Source organism: Scyliorhinus torazame, chromosome 5 (genome assembly GCF_047496885.1).
Source record: "Scyliorhinus torazame isolate Kashiwa2021f chromosome 5, sScyTor2.1, whole genome shotgun sequence".
Lineage (NCBI taxonomy): Eukaryota > Metazoa > Chordata > Chondrichthyes > Carcharhiniformes > Scyliorhinidae > Scyliorhinus > Scyliorhinus torazame.
This window is the reverse complement of record NC_092711.1, coordinates 187,540,323-187,558,104: the sequence shown is the minus strand read 5'-3', so window position 1 is coordinate 187,558,104 and position 17,782 is coordinate 187,540,323. Positions and strand designations below refer to the sequence as shown.

At 47.5% G+C, this 17,782-nt stretch overlaps 1 protein-coding gene across 1 annotated transcript in view; it reads left to right on the top strand.

Moving 5' to 3' along the window:
• Positions 1-17,167, top strand: part of LOC140418085 (uncharacterized) — a 77,480-nt gene extending 60,313 nt beyond the window's left edge. The window contains exon 2 of the mRNA XM_072501507.1: positions 15,809-17,167. Coding sequence (XP_072357608.1) covers positions 15,809-16,629 — 821 coding nt within the window. The 3' untranslated portion in view covers positions 16,630-17,167. The remainder of the gene's footprint in view (positions 1-15,808) is intronic.
• Positions 17,168-17,782: the final 615 nt, after the last annotated feature.

The following is a 17,782-nucleotide window of genomic DNA, read 5'->3' as shown; positions in this document are numbered from 1 at the left end:
TGCTGGTGTATGCCCAACTGGGAGCAGAACTCCTTGTTAATCTGTCCAATAAAATGAGGCCTGTTATCAGAACTTAACTGAGCTGGTATGCCGTACCGGGGAATGATTTCCCGCATCAGAACTTTAACCAAAGTAGCAGCTTTATTATCGGTAGTCGGATACGCCTCAACCCATCTGCTGAACACATCCACAATGACCAAAACATATTTATAACATTGACACCTTTCCAACTCAATGTAATCCATTTGGAGCGTCTCAAAGGGACCACTGGGCAACGGGGTTTGCCCCATACCACAAGAGATGCCTTTGCCGGTGTTATATTGCTGACAAATCAAACACCGATTACTGATACTCTGGGCCAGACCCTGCATTTTAGGGTGCCACCAAGTGTCCAGCAACAAATCACTAGTCCCCTGAGCCCCACAATGAGTTGCAAAGTGTACACATTCGATGACCCATAAAGCCAGTACATCAGACATACAAGTCTGATGTGCTGGCGTGGTCCATAAAGAAGAAACAGAATCATATGTACAACCTAACCGTTTCCACATTTGTTTATCACGCTCAGGAGCGTCCTCCTGTAACCTTATGACGTCTTGGATGGTTGGCACTGGCTTGTCAGAGGCAGACCTATTTATAGCAGAACGTTTAGTCTGACTTAAAATTCTAGGCACCATCACTTGCTGAATTTGCGCGGCTGTCCGCGCTGCACAATCTGCTCGTTCATTACCAACGTCAACTGGGGTCTTACCGTTTGTATGGGCAGTACATTTAATGATGGAAACCTGCGCGGGCATAAGGAGGGCCTGTAGTAGGTCATTAACTAAACCCTGGTGGGATATTTCCGTGCCGGCCAAGGTATGGAATCCCCTATTCTTCCAGAGCTGTCCGAAGTCTTGGACTACCCCGAAGGCGTATCGTCAGTATAAATATTTACCCGGCGATCTGAAGTGCGTACTCTGTTGGATCTGAATGATCCACTGCCCTCCTTACCATAGGCCCCAGATCCTTGGCATGGTACTGGTCGTGGACCTGACGTGTAATATGAGGGCCTACAGAAGCTGACTGTAGCCATAAATGTGGTGGTATTGTTACAAAATCGGCTGTACCTTCTTTTCCCATGACTGTGGCTGTAATCTTGGCTGGCCATTCGGTCCCAATTAACGGCCGGTATTTGTCCTCCAACTCCCTGTTCTGTCCGGTTCTGTCATAGGCCAGGGTAGCGTGGGGCAGTGAATGTTCAATGTCTAACGTCCACCACTGGGATGTGATAGAAATATAGCATTGTTGTCTCGTCCTCCATGATTGAACCGTTACCTCTTCGTCTCCACACTCTAGCTGTAGCTGGAAGATACACAGTAAATCTTGGGCCAACAAGTTACAGTCCAATCCAGTAGTCACCACAAACTGACTTATTCTCATAAGTGACTGTCACAGGTTCAGAAATAGGATACTCACACACCTGTCCTTGGAACCCCGACAAATGCTGGGTGTGGTCGGATAGTGGTAGTCGAAGTTCTGAATGCACCAAAGACATGGCTGCTCCAGTGTCGATTACAAATGGGTAATGTTGATCTCCTATCTGCAGGGAGATAATAGGCTCCCTGTCCGATTGGAGAGTCCTTATGACTAAATTAGCTAGTCAATCTTGTGTTGGGAAAGGGTTTGCCTGGGAGAAGTCAGTGTACCTCGTCTGTCCTCCCCTTGCTGGGTACCCCCTCCTTTGGGTCGGGTAGTCTCCTTCTGCTGCCCGTCTTTTAAAGGGGCATTCCTGATGCCAGTGATCTGTACGGCCACAATTAAAACATGTATTGTTCCCTCTATATCTGTCCCGTCCTCTTTTCCCAGTAGACCAATGGCCCCTCAGAGGGGGCGGCAGTTGTAAAGCTGTTGGTGCATACGGTGGGCCATAAAGAGGGGCTGAGAATCCATTTAGGTGGGTTTGATATCCTCCCCCGTGTTGATCCACCCACCCAAGGTCACAATATTGGGGTTCCAGTGGTACGCCACTGTATCTGCCGCTGGTTGGGGTCTCAGATCATCATTTTTCATTACATACTCAGTCTTAATCTTTGTAACTGAACCTCCTTCCTGGCCTGCACCTTCCTTTCAATAAAATCTGACTGCCCGGGCCATCTGGGAAGGATCGTTCTCAGTCCAATTCATGTTATTACATTTCACGGCAGTAACCACGGAAGGTGGTAGGCAATGCATTGACATAGCACAATATTATGGAGAATTCTGACCATTTTGGTACAGCAAGTCGCCTGACTGCCCACAGTAGATTTAATTAAAACGTTCCAGAAATTTCTCTGGCTCCTCAGTCTTTTTAGGTTTGAGGTTTAAGATAGCAGAGATGTTTATGTGCTTTTGAAATGTGACATTCAACGCATTCAGGATTTGTGCCCGTCTATCATCGTCCAAAGCATGGGCTTGCTGAAGTGCGGCGTGGCTAGCATAATTCAAGTGGTTGAGCTGACTGTGGTACTCTGCTGGCGTTAAAACCTGCTGGACTAGGGTCCAGAGGTCCCTTTAATCAGCTTGATAAACTGAGATGGTAGTTCTCAGATAGTCCACGAAAGCAGCAGGAGATTTCTTCCTGTCTGGGATTGCAGCCAGAATAGCCATCATCTCACTGGGTCTCTATGGGAAATAAACGTCTATCGTGGGCTGGGCTGCTGCTGTTGCAGCATCAGGGTTGGGTATTTTCCTAATCGGCAACTGTCTCAGAGTCTCACTAGGGGGCGCTTTAGCGGATTCCTCTGGCTCTTCAAAGACTTCAACGTCCTTCCCTTCCAATAGGGGAAGCTCCGGCTCCTCAGAACTATTCCCGTCCTCTTTCTTTGTTCTCATACGTTTCTGTCCTACCATATCGGTCTTAAGGGATCTAGGTGGTATGCGTAATTGTTTCTGGATAGGATCAGGCCCCTCTCTCATTGTCCGAGGTCGGGTCCTAGAGCTAACTGGGCTTGTGGAACAGAGCTCCCCTTCTCTAACAGACGGTGAAGGTACAGAAATAGGACTCAAACTATCAACCGAAGGGACTGAGAGGCTGGCATGATTTGAATCTGGGGAGCAGTGACTGAATATAAATTATGATACCCTGGTGGTTCTGGAATTAGTGCAGACAATGCTACTGGTGCAGTTGGGACTCTACCCGACATGGTCCAATTCTCTAGGTCACCATCTGCCTCTGTCAATGCAAGGCCAGCCATTGAACTACATAGCCCATTTTTTTACTCGAGTCTGCCCCGCTAGGTGTCTCCCTCTCTTTACTTGCGCGTTTTTTGAATGCACACTCCTTTTTCAAAATCTCCAGAGTTTTCTGGTTCCCCCCTTCACTAATTGTAGTGGGTAAAGTCTTGGAGGGGATTATAAGAGACAAGATTTATAATCATCTAGTAAGGAATAATATGATCAGGGATAGTCAGCATGGCTTTGTGAAGGGTAGGTCATGCCTCACAAACCTTATTGAGTTCTTTGAGAAGGTGACTGAACAGGTAGACGAGGGTAGAGCAGTTGATGTGGTGTATATGGATTTCAGCAAAGCGTTTGATAAGGTTCCCCACGGTAGGCTATTGCAAAAAATACGGAGGCTGGGGATTGAGGGTGATTTAGAGATGTGGATCAGAAATTGGCTAGCTGAAAGAAGACAGAGGGTGGTGGTTGATGAGAAATGTTCAGAATGGAGTACAGTCACAAGTGGAGTACCACAAGGATCTGTTCTGGGGCCATTGCTGTTTGTCATTTTTATCAATGACCTAGAGGAAGGCGCAGAAGGGTGGGTGAGTAAATTTGCAGACGATACTAAAGTCGGTGGTGTTGTCGATAGTGTGGAAGGATGTAGCAGGTTACAGAGGGATATAGATAAGCTGCAGAGCTGGGCTGAGAGGTGGCAAATGGAGTTTAATGTAGAGAAGTGTGAGGTGATTCACTTTGGAAGGAATAACAGGAATGCGGAATATTTGGCTAATGGTAAAGTTCTTGAAAGTGTGGATGAGCAGAGGGATCTAGGTGTCCATGTACATAGATCCCTGAAAGTTGCCACCCAGGTTGATAGGGTTGTGAAGAAGGCCTATGGAGTGTTGGCCTTTATTGGTAGCGGGATTGAGTTCCGGAGTCGGGAGGTCATGTTGCAGCTGTACAGAACTCTGGTACGGCCGCATTTGGAGTATTTCGTACAGTTCTGGTCACCGCATTATAGGAAGGACGTGGAGGCTTTGGAGCGGGTGCAGAGGAGATTTACCAGGATGTTGCCTGGTATGGAGGGAACATCTTATGAGGAAAGGCTGATGGACTTGAGGTTGTTTTCGTTGGAGAGAAGAAGGTTAAGAGGAGACTTAATAGAGGCATACAAAATGATCAGGGGGTTGGATAGGGTGGACAGTGAGAGCCTTCTCCCGCGGATGGATATGGCTGGCACGAGGGGACATAACTTTAAACTGAGGGGTAATAGATATAGGACAGAGGTCAGAGATAGGTTCTTTACGCAAAGAGTAGTGAGGCCGTGGAATGCCCTACCTGCTACAGTAGTGAACTCGCCAACATTGAGGGCATTTAAAAGTTTATTGGATAAACAAATGGATGATAATGGCATAGTGTAGGTTAGATGGCTTTTGTTTCGGTGCAACATCGTGGGCCGAAGGGCCTGTACTGCGCTGTATTGTTCTATGTTCTATGTTCTATAATTGGAATCCCCGTTTTAAGGGCATTTTCTTGCCAACTTGATAACATGATCTTATCCCTCTCCTCTTGACAATATTGTCTCCATAATCCAATTAACTCTTTTGCTTTCATACTTCGGCTCTTTTTCCAGATTTCACCCTGAATTTTCTTAATGATGTCCAGATCTTTAGTGCCCCCTAGTGGCCATTCGTCACCCAATGTCTTCCTTAAAGTTGCTGACATTTTTCTAAAATCCCTCGCTTGATCTGGATAAATATCACATAATATTTGCAATGAACTGCCTGGATCACTCGTGTTATCCAAGCAATTCCCCATAATCTCGAACTCGTCCTCAAGACTGCGTTGTTCGCCACAACAGTCCAAGGATATAATTTTAGCTTAATCAACTATAGTTTCCAAAACACTCATGGAACTAAACGATCTTTCCAACGTCCCATCAGTTCCAAAACACACGTGGAAGTAAACCATCTTTTTGACGTCCCATCAATTCCACAATCAACTCAAAACTGAACTATCAATCTTATGATATCCCATCAGTTTTTTTTTAACCCTCAGTCGCACCTACATCGACTGAATTTTTAATTTTCTAATCCCCAGACTGACCTTTGATTTCGTCGAGACAATCTTTCCGTACCAACCGCGAGTGACCAGACCAATCAGACCATGAGAAGACGGGAAAATCAATGTGGTCATTTTCCAGCTACACACATTGTGGGCCCATTTCCACTTTCCTTGTCCAACATCAGTCTAATTCTGATTTCGCAGCTGGCCGGTGACCGTCTGGAGAAATTCCGGGTTTCGGCACCAAATGACAATATTGAATTCTTTACCCATCAGTCTGGTCTCAATAAAACTCGAGATGAATTTGTAGGTATAGTATTCTTTATTTTTAACCAACTTGCAAGGCTGACTCGCACCACAGAGATTCAGAACACACAAGCGGTCTCCTGGAGCTCCAGAACCGAGTGAGATCGGAGACAAAGAAATCTCTGCAAACCTCATTCAAATGGCATCAAGTTTCACATACAAGATTCTCATACGTCATCCTATACACCTCCTGACCTGGCCATATATCCTGATTGGCTAACTTCGCATTCCTTAACCCTGGGTCTCTTATTAGATGGCATTCTTTTCCCCATCCTTGCCATGCTTTCGCAATCCCTTTGTCCTTTGTTTGTGAACTCAAACAATCTGATCTCCGGGTAAGCGTTCTCCAAGGCGGCCTTCAGGACCCGCGACAACGCAGAATCGCCGAGCAGAAACTTATAGCCAAGTTCCGCACACATGAGTGCGGCCTCAACCGAGACCTGGGATTCATGTCGCATTACATTCATCCCCCACCATCTGGCCTGCAAAATCCTACCAACTGTCCTGGCTTGATACAATTCACACCTCTTTAACCTGGGGTTACCCCATCTCTGGATCTGTAAGGATTTAATCACCTGCTAATGGTCGCATTCCTAACATTGTTTGGCCTCTTTGAATTTGTCTATATATGTGTTTCTGGAACAGACCTCTTCATTCACCTGAGGAAGGAGCAGCGCTCCGAAAGCTAGTGACATCGAAACAAACCTGTTGGACTTTAACCTGGTGTTGTAAGACTTCGTACTGTGAACTTACTACTATCAGGCTGGCTCACATCTACATTATTGTAACTAATATTTGAACTAACTATTTTATATCACATTCATTTGTTCAATTCCTCATAGGCTTTGAGCTCACTGATTCCAAAGAAAGACAAAGACCCAGCATAGGTGGGTCACGGAATCAGTGAGCTCAAAGTCTGTTCCAGTGTGTGCAGCAGGACTCTCCTTGACAGCGAGGGTCTCACTCCTGAACACAGACCTAAAAGTTCTGCCGAACGTTTTGGCAAGACGACTGAAGAGTTGCTTCCCAGAAGTGATCACCGAAAATCAAACCAAATTTGTCAAAGGCAAACAGCTGATAGCGAACTTCAGACACCTGCTAAATGTGGTCATGTCCCCATCCAGGGAGGAGGCACCAGAGGCAATCATCTCCCTGGATGCAGAGAAAGTCTTTGAATGAATTGATTGGGGGTCGGAGTGGGTACAGATCGAAGAAGCTTCGTGTGTAGGGACGTCCCTGCAGGCATTGGTCACTGCCCCACTCCCGTTCTCCCCGGCAAACACTAGACAAGGCTGGTGGTAGTAGCATCACTGAAAGCCTGGAACCACCTCAGGCACCATTACAAGCTGAAAGACATGTAGGTCTCAGCTCCCATTTGTAATAATTATAGATTCATCCCAGCCAGAATGGACGCCACATTCAAGGCTTGGAGAAGGGAAGATGGGGTGTTCAGGTTCAAGGACATGTAAGTGGATGGCAGAGTGGCAACCTTGGAGGAACTATCAGAGAAGTTCCAACTCCCAAAAAGGAGTGAGCTCTGATACCTCCAGATATGAGATTTCTTCTGCAAGGTGGCCCCGTCATTACCCTAGTTACCCAGGCACACCCTGCTAGACAGACTGATGTCACAGGATGAGTCAGGGGAGGGAACATGTGCAGACATATACGGACAACTGCTCGAGGAAGTATGGACTCCACTGGATGAAACAAGAGAGAGGTGAGAAGAGGAACTAGGCCTCTGGCTGGGGTGAGGACTCTGGAGTGAGATCTTATACAAAGTAAACTCCACCATCTTGTGATGCAACTGAAGGTAGTGCACAGGTCACACCTGACCAGGACACGCATGAGTGGGTTCTTCCCGAAAGTGGAAGACAGCTGTGAGCGATACAAGAGGGGCCCAGCTAACCACACCCACACAGCCTGGTCCTCTCCAAAACTGGTCGGATTTTGGACCACATTCTTTGAAGCCATGCCGAGGTAATAATAATAATCTTTATTAGTGTCAATGGACCGAATGGCCTCCTTCTTAAGTGCAAAGATTCTATGTTTGTTCGTTTAAAAACATTTACCCAATTCTTCAGCATCACCACCACCACTGAATTCATCAAATACTTCCCTGGGGCCATTGGGAGCGGTGCTGTTGCCAGCGCCCGGAACCCCGACCCCCTACATGAACCCGCCTACATCCTCACCCACAAAGCCCCCCCCCCCCCCCCCCTATTCCATCCCTGAACCTTCTCTGCATTCACTGCCCAGTAATAATACTTCAAATTCGGGAGACCTAGTCCCCCCTTCCGCCTGCCTTCCCCTCTGCAGTACCACTTTCCTTATCCTTGTCACCTTCCCTGCCAGACAAACGAGGAGATCAGTCTGTCCACCCCCCTGAAAAATGCCTTGGGCAAAAAGACCAGCAGGCACTGAAACAAAATCAAGAATCGCAGTAAGCTATTAATCTTTACTGCCTGTAGCCGGCCCATCTTACTACTACTATTTATTGATCAAATATTTATTCTTTAATTGCATCACAATTAAGGCTCTTTATTTGAATAATCTGGATGGTGTCTGATAATACAGTAATTGGCTTTGTTTTTAAATGTTGTCTGGATTTGTTCTGACCATGTTAGTTTACTATACAAAGTAACATTGATTCTGGCTTACGGCGCCAAGGTCCCAGGTTCGATCCTGGCTCTGGGTCACTCTCTGTGTGGAGTTTACACATTCTCCCCGTGTCTGCATCTCACCCCCACAACCCAAAAGGTGTGCAGGCTAGGTGGATTGGTTACACTAAATTGCCCTTTAATTGGAAATAAAATGATTGGATACTTTAAATTTTTTTTAAAACATTAATTCAGGCTCCAAAATTGTAGCCACGCTGAAATTAGTGATTTGGAAACTACCAACATTCAGTAACTTTGGAACTCGCTGGTGTTTCAGCAGGAAGGGTGACTCAATGAGTTGCTTCTCACACAGTAGGTGAACAGTGTAGTGATGTGTCTGTGCACAGTTCTGCATATAGTTAGTAATGCGACCTTCAACCAGCTGGTGGCGATAGAGATCTATGAAATGCAATGAAATGAAAATCGCTTATTGTCACAAGTAGGCTTCAAATTAAGTTACTGTGAAAAGCCCCTAGTCGCCACATTCCGGCGCCTGTTCGGGAAGGCTGGTACGGGAATTGAACCGTGCTGCTGACCTGCCTTGGTCTGCTTTAAAAGCCAGCGATTTAGCCCAATGTGCTAAACCAACCCCTTCACATGACTCAAGACATCCAGTCGTTGGTCCTAAGATGTACAAAAAGACAGAAGCACTTAAGAGTAGCTCCAGGAGAATTCACTGAATTCATTTCGTAGCCATTGTCTGTATAGAATTTACTTAGTTATCTTCTCCACATGTTTATTAATAAATCACCTTGATAGTTAATCAATTATATGTTCTGTGCACATCGTTACAAAGGTCACACCACAGAACACAACAGACGGTCTCTCAGTTGTGTGACTTTACTGGTGTTTCAGTAGGGTCAGTAAAACAGAAAATTCCTTTATACACACAGAGCAGGAGAATAGTCGCTCCCCAGTGTGAATTCGCTGGTTGTCAGCAGCTGGGATAATGGACTGAATCCCTTCCCACACTCTCCCAGTGTGACTGTGCCAAAACATTTGCAGCTGGTATGGGTATTTGAATTCTTTCCATAGTCCTCACATTTCCAGTTCCCCCTGTAGTGCAACTTTGTTTGCATTTCAATCAGCCAGATGACCGGCAGAAGCCTCGTCCACACACAGAACACATGTATAGTTTCTCCCCACTGCGAACGGTGCTTTTATTTCCATGTTCATAATCCAATAATATTCAGGTAATGATAAATTGAGAAATTCCTGAAGATCCTGATGTGAGGTTTGGTTTCAGTTTCCCGACTGCAAATCCTCTCCTTCTGATACCCTGTGAAATTGATTTAAAACAGGAAAAAAATGAATGAGAGCCTACAAAAACACAAAGGCAGGTTGGAGGGCAGCACAGTGGCTCAGTAGTTAGCATTGCTGCCTCACGGCACCAGGGTCCCAGGTTCGATCCCGGCTCTGGGTCACTGTCCGTGTGGAGTTTGCACATTCTCCCCGTGACCTTTGCGACCCACGCCGGCCAACATTCGCGACCCACGCCGGCCAACCTTTGCTGCCCACGCTGGCCGACCTTTGCAGCCTACACCGGCTGACCTGCGCGACCCACCATTTTCTCTTACCTTGTTTGTTGCTGACAAAAATGGAGGAAATGGTTTTGGGTCCCTTTGGCCCCATGGTCCCTTTGGCCCCTCAAACTTGTAAAAAAAAAGGCTGCGACCATATAAAGAAAAATGCGGCCACACTGCGCATGCGTTCCCGATCATCAGTGCGCATGCGCAGTTTTGTGCGTGCGCACCGATGATAGGGCACGCATGCGCAGTGTGGCTGAATTTTTTTTTTGAAGGCCGCTTGCAGCCGGCATAGTTAAAAGCCGGCTGCTGCGGCTGTTGCGCGCAGATTTGTGTGATTGGGAGCGCCGCAACGGACGACTCCGTGATCCACCCGCGTGACACGCCCCCGAGTTTGACAATGCCTGAGTTTGGGTGCTCCTTCCAAGAATCGATGCAGACTCGATGGGCCAAATGGCCTCCTTCTGCACTGTAGTGATTCAATGGTTTCAATGCTTACTGAATCAATTCAACCAAATGCACATATCCCTCCACCATATTTCTGCACGGGTGTTATTAAAGGCAGAACAATCCTCTGCGATTAAAGTTAAATCTACTGAACTCTCAGTAGGCGGGTGTGACCAAATGATTATTTTTTCCCCATAAACCAAACATTTAAACTGTGTCTTGCCATACAATTGTGCTGACTGTGGATCAAACCATTTGAAATTTAAAAATTAGATTTTTAACAGCTGAGAGAACTGATAAAATCACTTCGCACATGTCAAATATTTGAATGCTCTCCATGTGATGTGATCCTGTCGCTGTGTCAGTAAATTGGAGAACCGAGCATTCCTCTTTGCCAATGAATTGTCTTTATAAGAAGGGATTTCCTCATGGGTTTCCAGCTCAGACTGGAATCACAAACATTCTAACAACGAGTTCCACATTCTCAGAACTCTCCAAAGTAAATAAAAACAAAATATTGTAGATGCTGGATATCTGAAATACAGAAAATTCTGAAAATGCTCCACAGATCTGTGTGCGTGGAGAGAGAAACATAGTTTATATTTGTGTCTATAACCTTGTGTGGAGTCTCCACTTTCACCCCATGCCTGCATGGGCTTCCTCTGGGTGCTTTGGCTCCCTTCCAGTCTAAAGATGGACTGGTGAATTGGTCATGATAAAATTGCCCCTTGGTATCCAAGGATGTGCATGTTGGGTGGGGTTATGGGGATTGGTTGGAGGAGTGGGCCTGGGTAGGATGCACTTCCAAAGGATCAGTACAAGCTCAGTGGGCCAAATTGCCCCCTTTTGCGCTGTAGGAATTCTATAGTTCCATCACAGATGTTGGGTTTGTGTCTCTTTGAAGGGGAACCATTCTCATGAACCTTTGCTGGACCCTCTGCCATGGCTTCACTTCCTTCTTAAATTGCAGCCATTCAGTGTCAGGACTGTTACCCAGCATTCCCTGCTGGTTAAAATTTCGCTTAACCTCTGCTCAACAATTTATATCTTAAAAACGCATATTGTCGAAAATATAGTTTAACATATTGTTTCCTGGAAGTAATATTATCTGTTTAAGACACTTCTGTGCCAGCTTGACGAAGTGTTTCACGGTAATTCATTTACCCCTTGCATGGCGATGTGCGTTGAAGACACAGATTGATTTCCCCTCCAGATTGGTTTCCTCCCACAGCCCAAAGATGTGCAGGTTAGGTGGATTGGCCGAGCTAAACTGTCCCTTAGTTTCCAAAAGGTTAACTGGGTTACAGGCATAGATGGTTTGGGACCTATTTCCAAGACTCGACGGGCCGAATGGCCTCCCGCACTGTCGGGATTCTATGATTAATCTTCGATTTTCAATACTTAGATAGGCAATTCTAACTCTCCTTTCTGGAGGATAATGAATGGTCTGCACATTGACGTGTCTGCAGCATTTGAGTCAGAAGTTTATTGATTTGCTCAGTGCCCCAATCTCCACAACAAACCAAACGACAATTCACTGCTTTGGACATCCAATGGCGGGATTGTCACCGAGTATTCCGAATGGATGTGAATGGAGAGCAGTGCGCATGCGTAGTGCCGGGCAGTTTAGAGCATGCGCAGTGCCGGTATGGTGATGGGGTAAGAGGTTGCTTTGTCTCATCTGCGGGCAAGGATCTGGTAACACGGCGGGAGCGATGGCGGGGGCAGCTGGACGAGGAGGGTTTCTGAACACCTGCTGAAAGCCTCAGACCCCGAATCATACCCTGCAGGTCCCGGGTTTGCAGCTTCGGGGATTTTAACTGGGAACAGGCCCTGGCTACCAGCCGCCATGTTCGACCAGCGGGGACAGTGCGCATGCGCACGAATCTTGATGACACCAAAGGTCGTGCACCAGACTTCAGGTTCTTGTTCCCAACCGGGTCCCAGTGCCCGGGAGGTGAGGCTAATCCAGTCATAGAGGTTTACAGCATGAAAACAGCCCTTCGGCCCAACTTGTCCATGCCGCCCAGTTTTTACCACTACGCTAGTCCCAATTGTCCGCATTTGGCCCATAACCCTCTATACCCAGCTTTCCAATATAACTTGTCTAAATGCTTCTAAAAATGGACGGCACGGTAGCACAGTGGTCAGCACTACTGCTTCACAGTCCCAGTTTCGATTCCTGCTTGCGCCACTGTCTCTGCGGCGCCTGCACATTCTCCCCATGTCGACATGGGTTTCAGATCCTGGCCCTGGGTCACTGTCTATGTGGAGTTTGCACATTTTCCCCATGTATGCGTGGGTTTCACCCCCACAACCCAAAGATGTGCAGGTGGATTGGCCACGCTAAATTTCCCCATGATTGGGAAAAAAAATAATTGAGTACTCTAAATTTTTTTTTAAATGTCTGTATGGGTTTCCTCCCACAAGTCCTGAAAGAAGTGGGGCGGGATTCTCCCTTCTGCGGATTAAGTCCCCACGCCCGCCGGAAAACGGGCAGGAATCACTCCAGACTTTTTCCTAGAAAGTCTGGGGTGATTCTCAGTCTTCAAGGCTCCGGCTGTCGGCGGGGCCCTGCAGTTACGGTCGCGGGTGTACGCATGCTCGCGCCGGCCGTCTTCGCGTCGGCCCCCACGCAACATGCGTCGCTCTACAGGGGCCTGGCACGGAGCCACCGATGGCAGGCTTGGCCACCGTGGAGGCCCGCTCTGGAGTCGGATCCCCCTGCCCGCCCCCCCATCAGGACTTCCCCCGCATCCAGAACGCCGAGGTCCCGCCGGCTGGGACCACATGAAAATGAATGAAAATTGCTTATTGTCACAAGTATGCTTCAAATGAAGTTACTGTGGAAAAAGTAAATATGAACCACGTCGGTGGAACTCAGCGGGCACTCAGCCCGTCGAGCGCAGAGAATCGCCGCGGGGGTGGCTTTCAATGGCCCCCGACCGGTGCTGTGTCGATTGCGCACGCGCGACTGGCGGCGATTCTCCGGTCGCCAAAGAATCGCGTGCTGGGAGCCTATTTTGGGTAGTTCTCCGCCCCCGCGTCAAGCGCTATTTCGGCGCAGAGGGTCGGAGAATCCCACCCCTGCTGGTAGGTGAATTGGACATTCGAAATTCTCCCGAAGTGTACCTGAACAAGCGCCAGAGATGCTTTTCACAGTAACTTCATTGAAGCCTACTTATGACAATAAGTGATTATTATTATTATTTTCACAGTAACTTCATTGCAGTATTAATGTAAGTCTACTTGTGACAATAATAAAGATTATTATTATTAACAAAAATTGTACCCACCTCTACTACTACATCTAGCAGCTCGTTCCAGACACTCAACTCCCGCTGTGAGAAACAATGTGCCTCGGGACCCTTTTGTATCTCCTCTCACCTTAAACCTGCGCCCTCTAGTTTTAGTCTCCCCTATCTTTGGTAAGAGATGTTGGGTGAGATTCTCCGTTTCCCAACAGTGATTTCGTGATCGGGCAGAGAATCCCTTTTTATGATGAAATTGGGGGCAGCGCCTATTTCCAGATGCTCTGCCCCCTCCAAAACAGTGTCATCGAGGAGCACACCATTGGGACGGCCTCAGGACATTACCTTAAGGCCCTCTCCCGATGCTCCGCCCCTGATGGGCTGAGTTCCCACCCCCGTGGGCGGGTGGTCTCAGCGGTCGGGAACCCGGCATGGAGGTTGCAGACTGTTCAGCGCCGCCAACAGTTGGGTGGGAGCCGTGCAGCTGGCAGGCGGGGGGTTTCGGTGAGGGCTGTGGGGACTAGTGGGGGGCCAGGGGGTGTCCAGGGGTGCATTATTTTGCATGTCAGATCCGTGCGCGGCCAGCGCCATGGGTGCGGCACAACCGCTGCAGGCCATCGACATAGCCCCAAAATCGGAGAATCCAGCCCGTTGGCTATCTATCTTATCTCTGGGGAGCACGGTAGCATTGTGGTTAGCACAATTGCTTCGCAGCTCCAGGGTCCCAGGTTCGATTCCCGGCTTGGGTCACTGTCTGTGCGGAGTCTACACGTTCTCCCTGTGTGTGCGTGGGTTTCCTCCGGGTGCTCCAGTTTCCAACCACAGTCCAAAGATATACAGATTAGGTGGATTGGCCAAGCTAAATTGCCCTTAGTGTCCAAAATTGCCCTTAGTGTTGGGTGGGGTTACTGGGTTATGGGGATGGGATAGAAGTGTGGACTTTGGGTAGGGTGCTCTTTCCAAGAGCCGGTGCAGACTCGATGGGCCGAATGGCCTCCTTCTGCACTGTAAATTCTATGATTCTGCCCCTCATTATTTGATAGACCTCTATAAGATCACCCTGAGTCTCCTACAATCCAGGGAAAAAAGTCCTAGTCTGTCCAGCTTCCTGGGCAACAGGTTTTTCTGCAGTTTCACCCAGTCCCAGGCTGCAGCTGATGTTTGCAGCCCAGAGGGAGACATGAGCCATGTATATATTCAGGGTGAGAGGCTACAGCCCCTGTACAGTTACCTGACAAGGCTGATCCACAATGTCTGTTTACAGTTCAGCCCAATGCTCCTAATCTTTGTCTCTCCAATGTGGAGGCTGTGTGGATATATTAGAGAAACTGCTCCTGAAATTGTTCCTGGACCTGGTTAAATCAGGATTGTGTAGATCCAGGATGGGACACATGGAGGTGATTACACTGGCTGCCGACCTCTTGTCCGTTGTCTTGTCCATGCCCCTGGAGAGGTAGCATGAGGTGTTCACTGTCTGGTATGCTTGGTACCTTCCACAACCGGTGGGTACCTCAGGGTACAGAGTGTCTCAGAGACACTGGGAACAATATAATGGTTCCGTTTTTATTGGCACTTGATTGCTGATTTTTGCTTATTTTAGTTTGATCAGACCAAATGTTTGGAACTCCCTCATAGCACTGTGGGTGCACCTGCATCACAGGGGCTGCTGTATTTCAAAAAAGCAGCTCATCACCACCTTCTTAAGGATAATTAATGATGAGCATAAATATTGGACTAGCCAGCGTTGCCCACATCCTGTAAATTAATAAAGCAAACATGTTTGGAGAGGGAAAAGAAATCCCCATGGAAACTAAAATTGCCCGCTCTGAATTTCTATTGTGTACTGACATTGATGACTTTGTAATTTATTTTTGCAGGGTATTTGAAGGGACAGATTTGCAGACAGGAAACATAAACATCAAAGTCTGACAGTCACATGATTCATCAAACCTGACTATGATCGGCATAGCGACACGCACACACACCTAAGTGAGTGTTCCAGTGTAGCACAGTGGGTAGCACTGTTGCTTCACAGCTCCAGGTTCAATTCCCGGCTTGGGTCACTGTCTGTGCGGAGTTTGCGCGTTCTCCCGTGTCTGTGTGGGTTTCCTCCGGATGCTGCAGTTTCCAACCACAAGTCCCAACATGCTGGACATTCTGAATTTTCCCTCTGTTTACCCAGGCAGGCACTCCCGGAATGAGGCGACTTGGGGCTTTTCACAGTAACTTCATTGCAGTGTTAATGTGACAATAAAGATTATTAACTGATTGTGAAAAGAGCTTGAACCAGGCACACAGCCTAAAATAACCTCACAACATTCACAGCAGGAGAATATGAACACTTGTTCTGTGTGTGGATGAGGATTCAACTGATCAACAAATCTGGAGAGACACAAAGACACCGGCCCCATGGAGAAACCATGGAAATGTGGGTATTGTGTGAAGGGATTCAGATCCCCATCTGAGTTGGAAAGTCATCGACGAATTCACACAGGGGAGAGACCGTTCACCTGCTCCGAGTGTGGGAAGGGATTCACACTACTAACACACCTCACTTCACACCAACTGGTTCACTCAGACATGAGACCTTTTAACTGTTCCAAATGTGACAAGAGCTTTAAAAGCAAAAAGAATTTACTGACACATCAACGAGTTCACACTGGGGAAAAACCATTCAACTGCTCAGAGTGTGGGATGGGATTTACTCAGTTACCCAACCTGCTGAGACACCAGCGAGTTCACACCGGGGAAAGGCCGTTCAGCTGCTCAGAGTGTGGGAAGGGATTCAGTCAAATAAGCACCCTCATTTCACATCAACTTGTTCACTCTGACAAGCGACCTTTTAAATGTTTCGAATGTGACAAGTGCTTTAAAAGCAAAAAGGTTCTGATGACACACCGGCGAGTTCACACCGGGGAGAAACCGTTCACCTGCTCCGAGTGTGGGAAAGGATTCACTCAACGAACCCAGCTCACTTCACATCAACGGGTTCACTCTGACAGCAAACCTTTTAAATGTTCGGACTGTGAGAAAAGTTATAAATGCAAAATGGACCTGTTGACACACCAGCGAATTCACACTGGGGAAAGGCCTTTCACCTGCTCTGTATGTGGGAAGGGATTCATTCACCCATCCATCCGGCTGAAACACCAACGAATTCACACGAGGGAGAGTCCCTTCCCCTGCTCCATGTGAGGGGAGAGATTCACACTCTTCCATCCTGCACACCAGTGAGTTCACGTGACTGCAGGGGTTGTAGTCTGCTGTTGTAGTTGCTGTTGTTAATCACATCCAGGACTGAACCATATTCATTATGACAGCTGGAGTGGAATTCAATATTTTTGACAAGATTTAACTGCATCCGCTTTGTGTCATCACAGTGTACAAGTGCTGATTTCTCTAAGATGAGAGGAGATTGATTGATGTCCTGTTACTGGCTGTTAATGTGATCCATATGAAGTAATCTCCCTGAACAAGGTCTACCAGCAAACATCCTCTGGACCAAGGAATTGGAGACACGGGAAGTCTCTAAAAAGCTGCTTGTGACAGACCCACGTGTCGAATGAATGTGATCTACCACGGCGGGAGTGGTCCTTGCTAAACACATACAGGACAGGGCCTATTTGAAGCAGACAGACAATGAAAGGCAGATTTTTTTTTTAATAATCATTTTATTGAGGTGTTTTTGGTATAGTAACAACAACAAAATAAACAATATACATGAAACCATAAACATAGTGCAAAAGCCGTTTACCTTTTGTACAGGTCCCACCCTTATTACCCCCCTACTCTAACCCAAACTACTCTCCCCCGCCCGTCTGCTGACGATTAATTTTCCGCAAAGAAGTCGACGAACGGTTGCCACCTCCGGCTGAACCCTCACAGTGAACCTCTCAAGGCAAACTTAATTTTCTCCGTACAGAGAAAGCTAGCCATGTCCGAAAGCCAGGTCTCCGACTTCGGGGCTTTGAGTCCCTCCACGCCAATAGTATCCATCTCCGGGCTACCAGGCAAGCAAAGGCCAGAACATCTGCCTCTTTCTATCCCTGGATTCCCGGGTCTTCCGACACCCCGAAAATCGTCACCTCTGGACTCAGCGCCACTCTTGTTTTTAAAACCTTGGACATGACGTCCGCAAACCCTTCCAAAATCCCCTAAGCTTTGGACATGTCCAAAACATGTGGACATGATTCGCTGGTCCTCCCACGCATTTTGTGCACTGTCCTCCACCCCAAAAAATCTGTCATCCGGGCCACTCATGTGAGCCCGGTGAACAACCTTAAATTGTATCAGGCTGAGCCTGGCACATGTTGTGGACGCGTTGACTCTTATTCAACGCGTCCGTCCA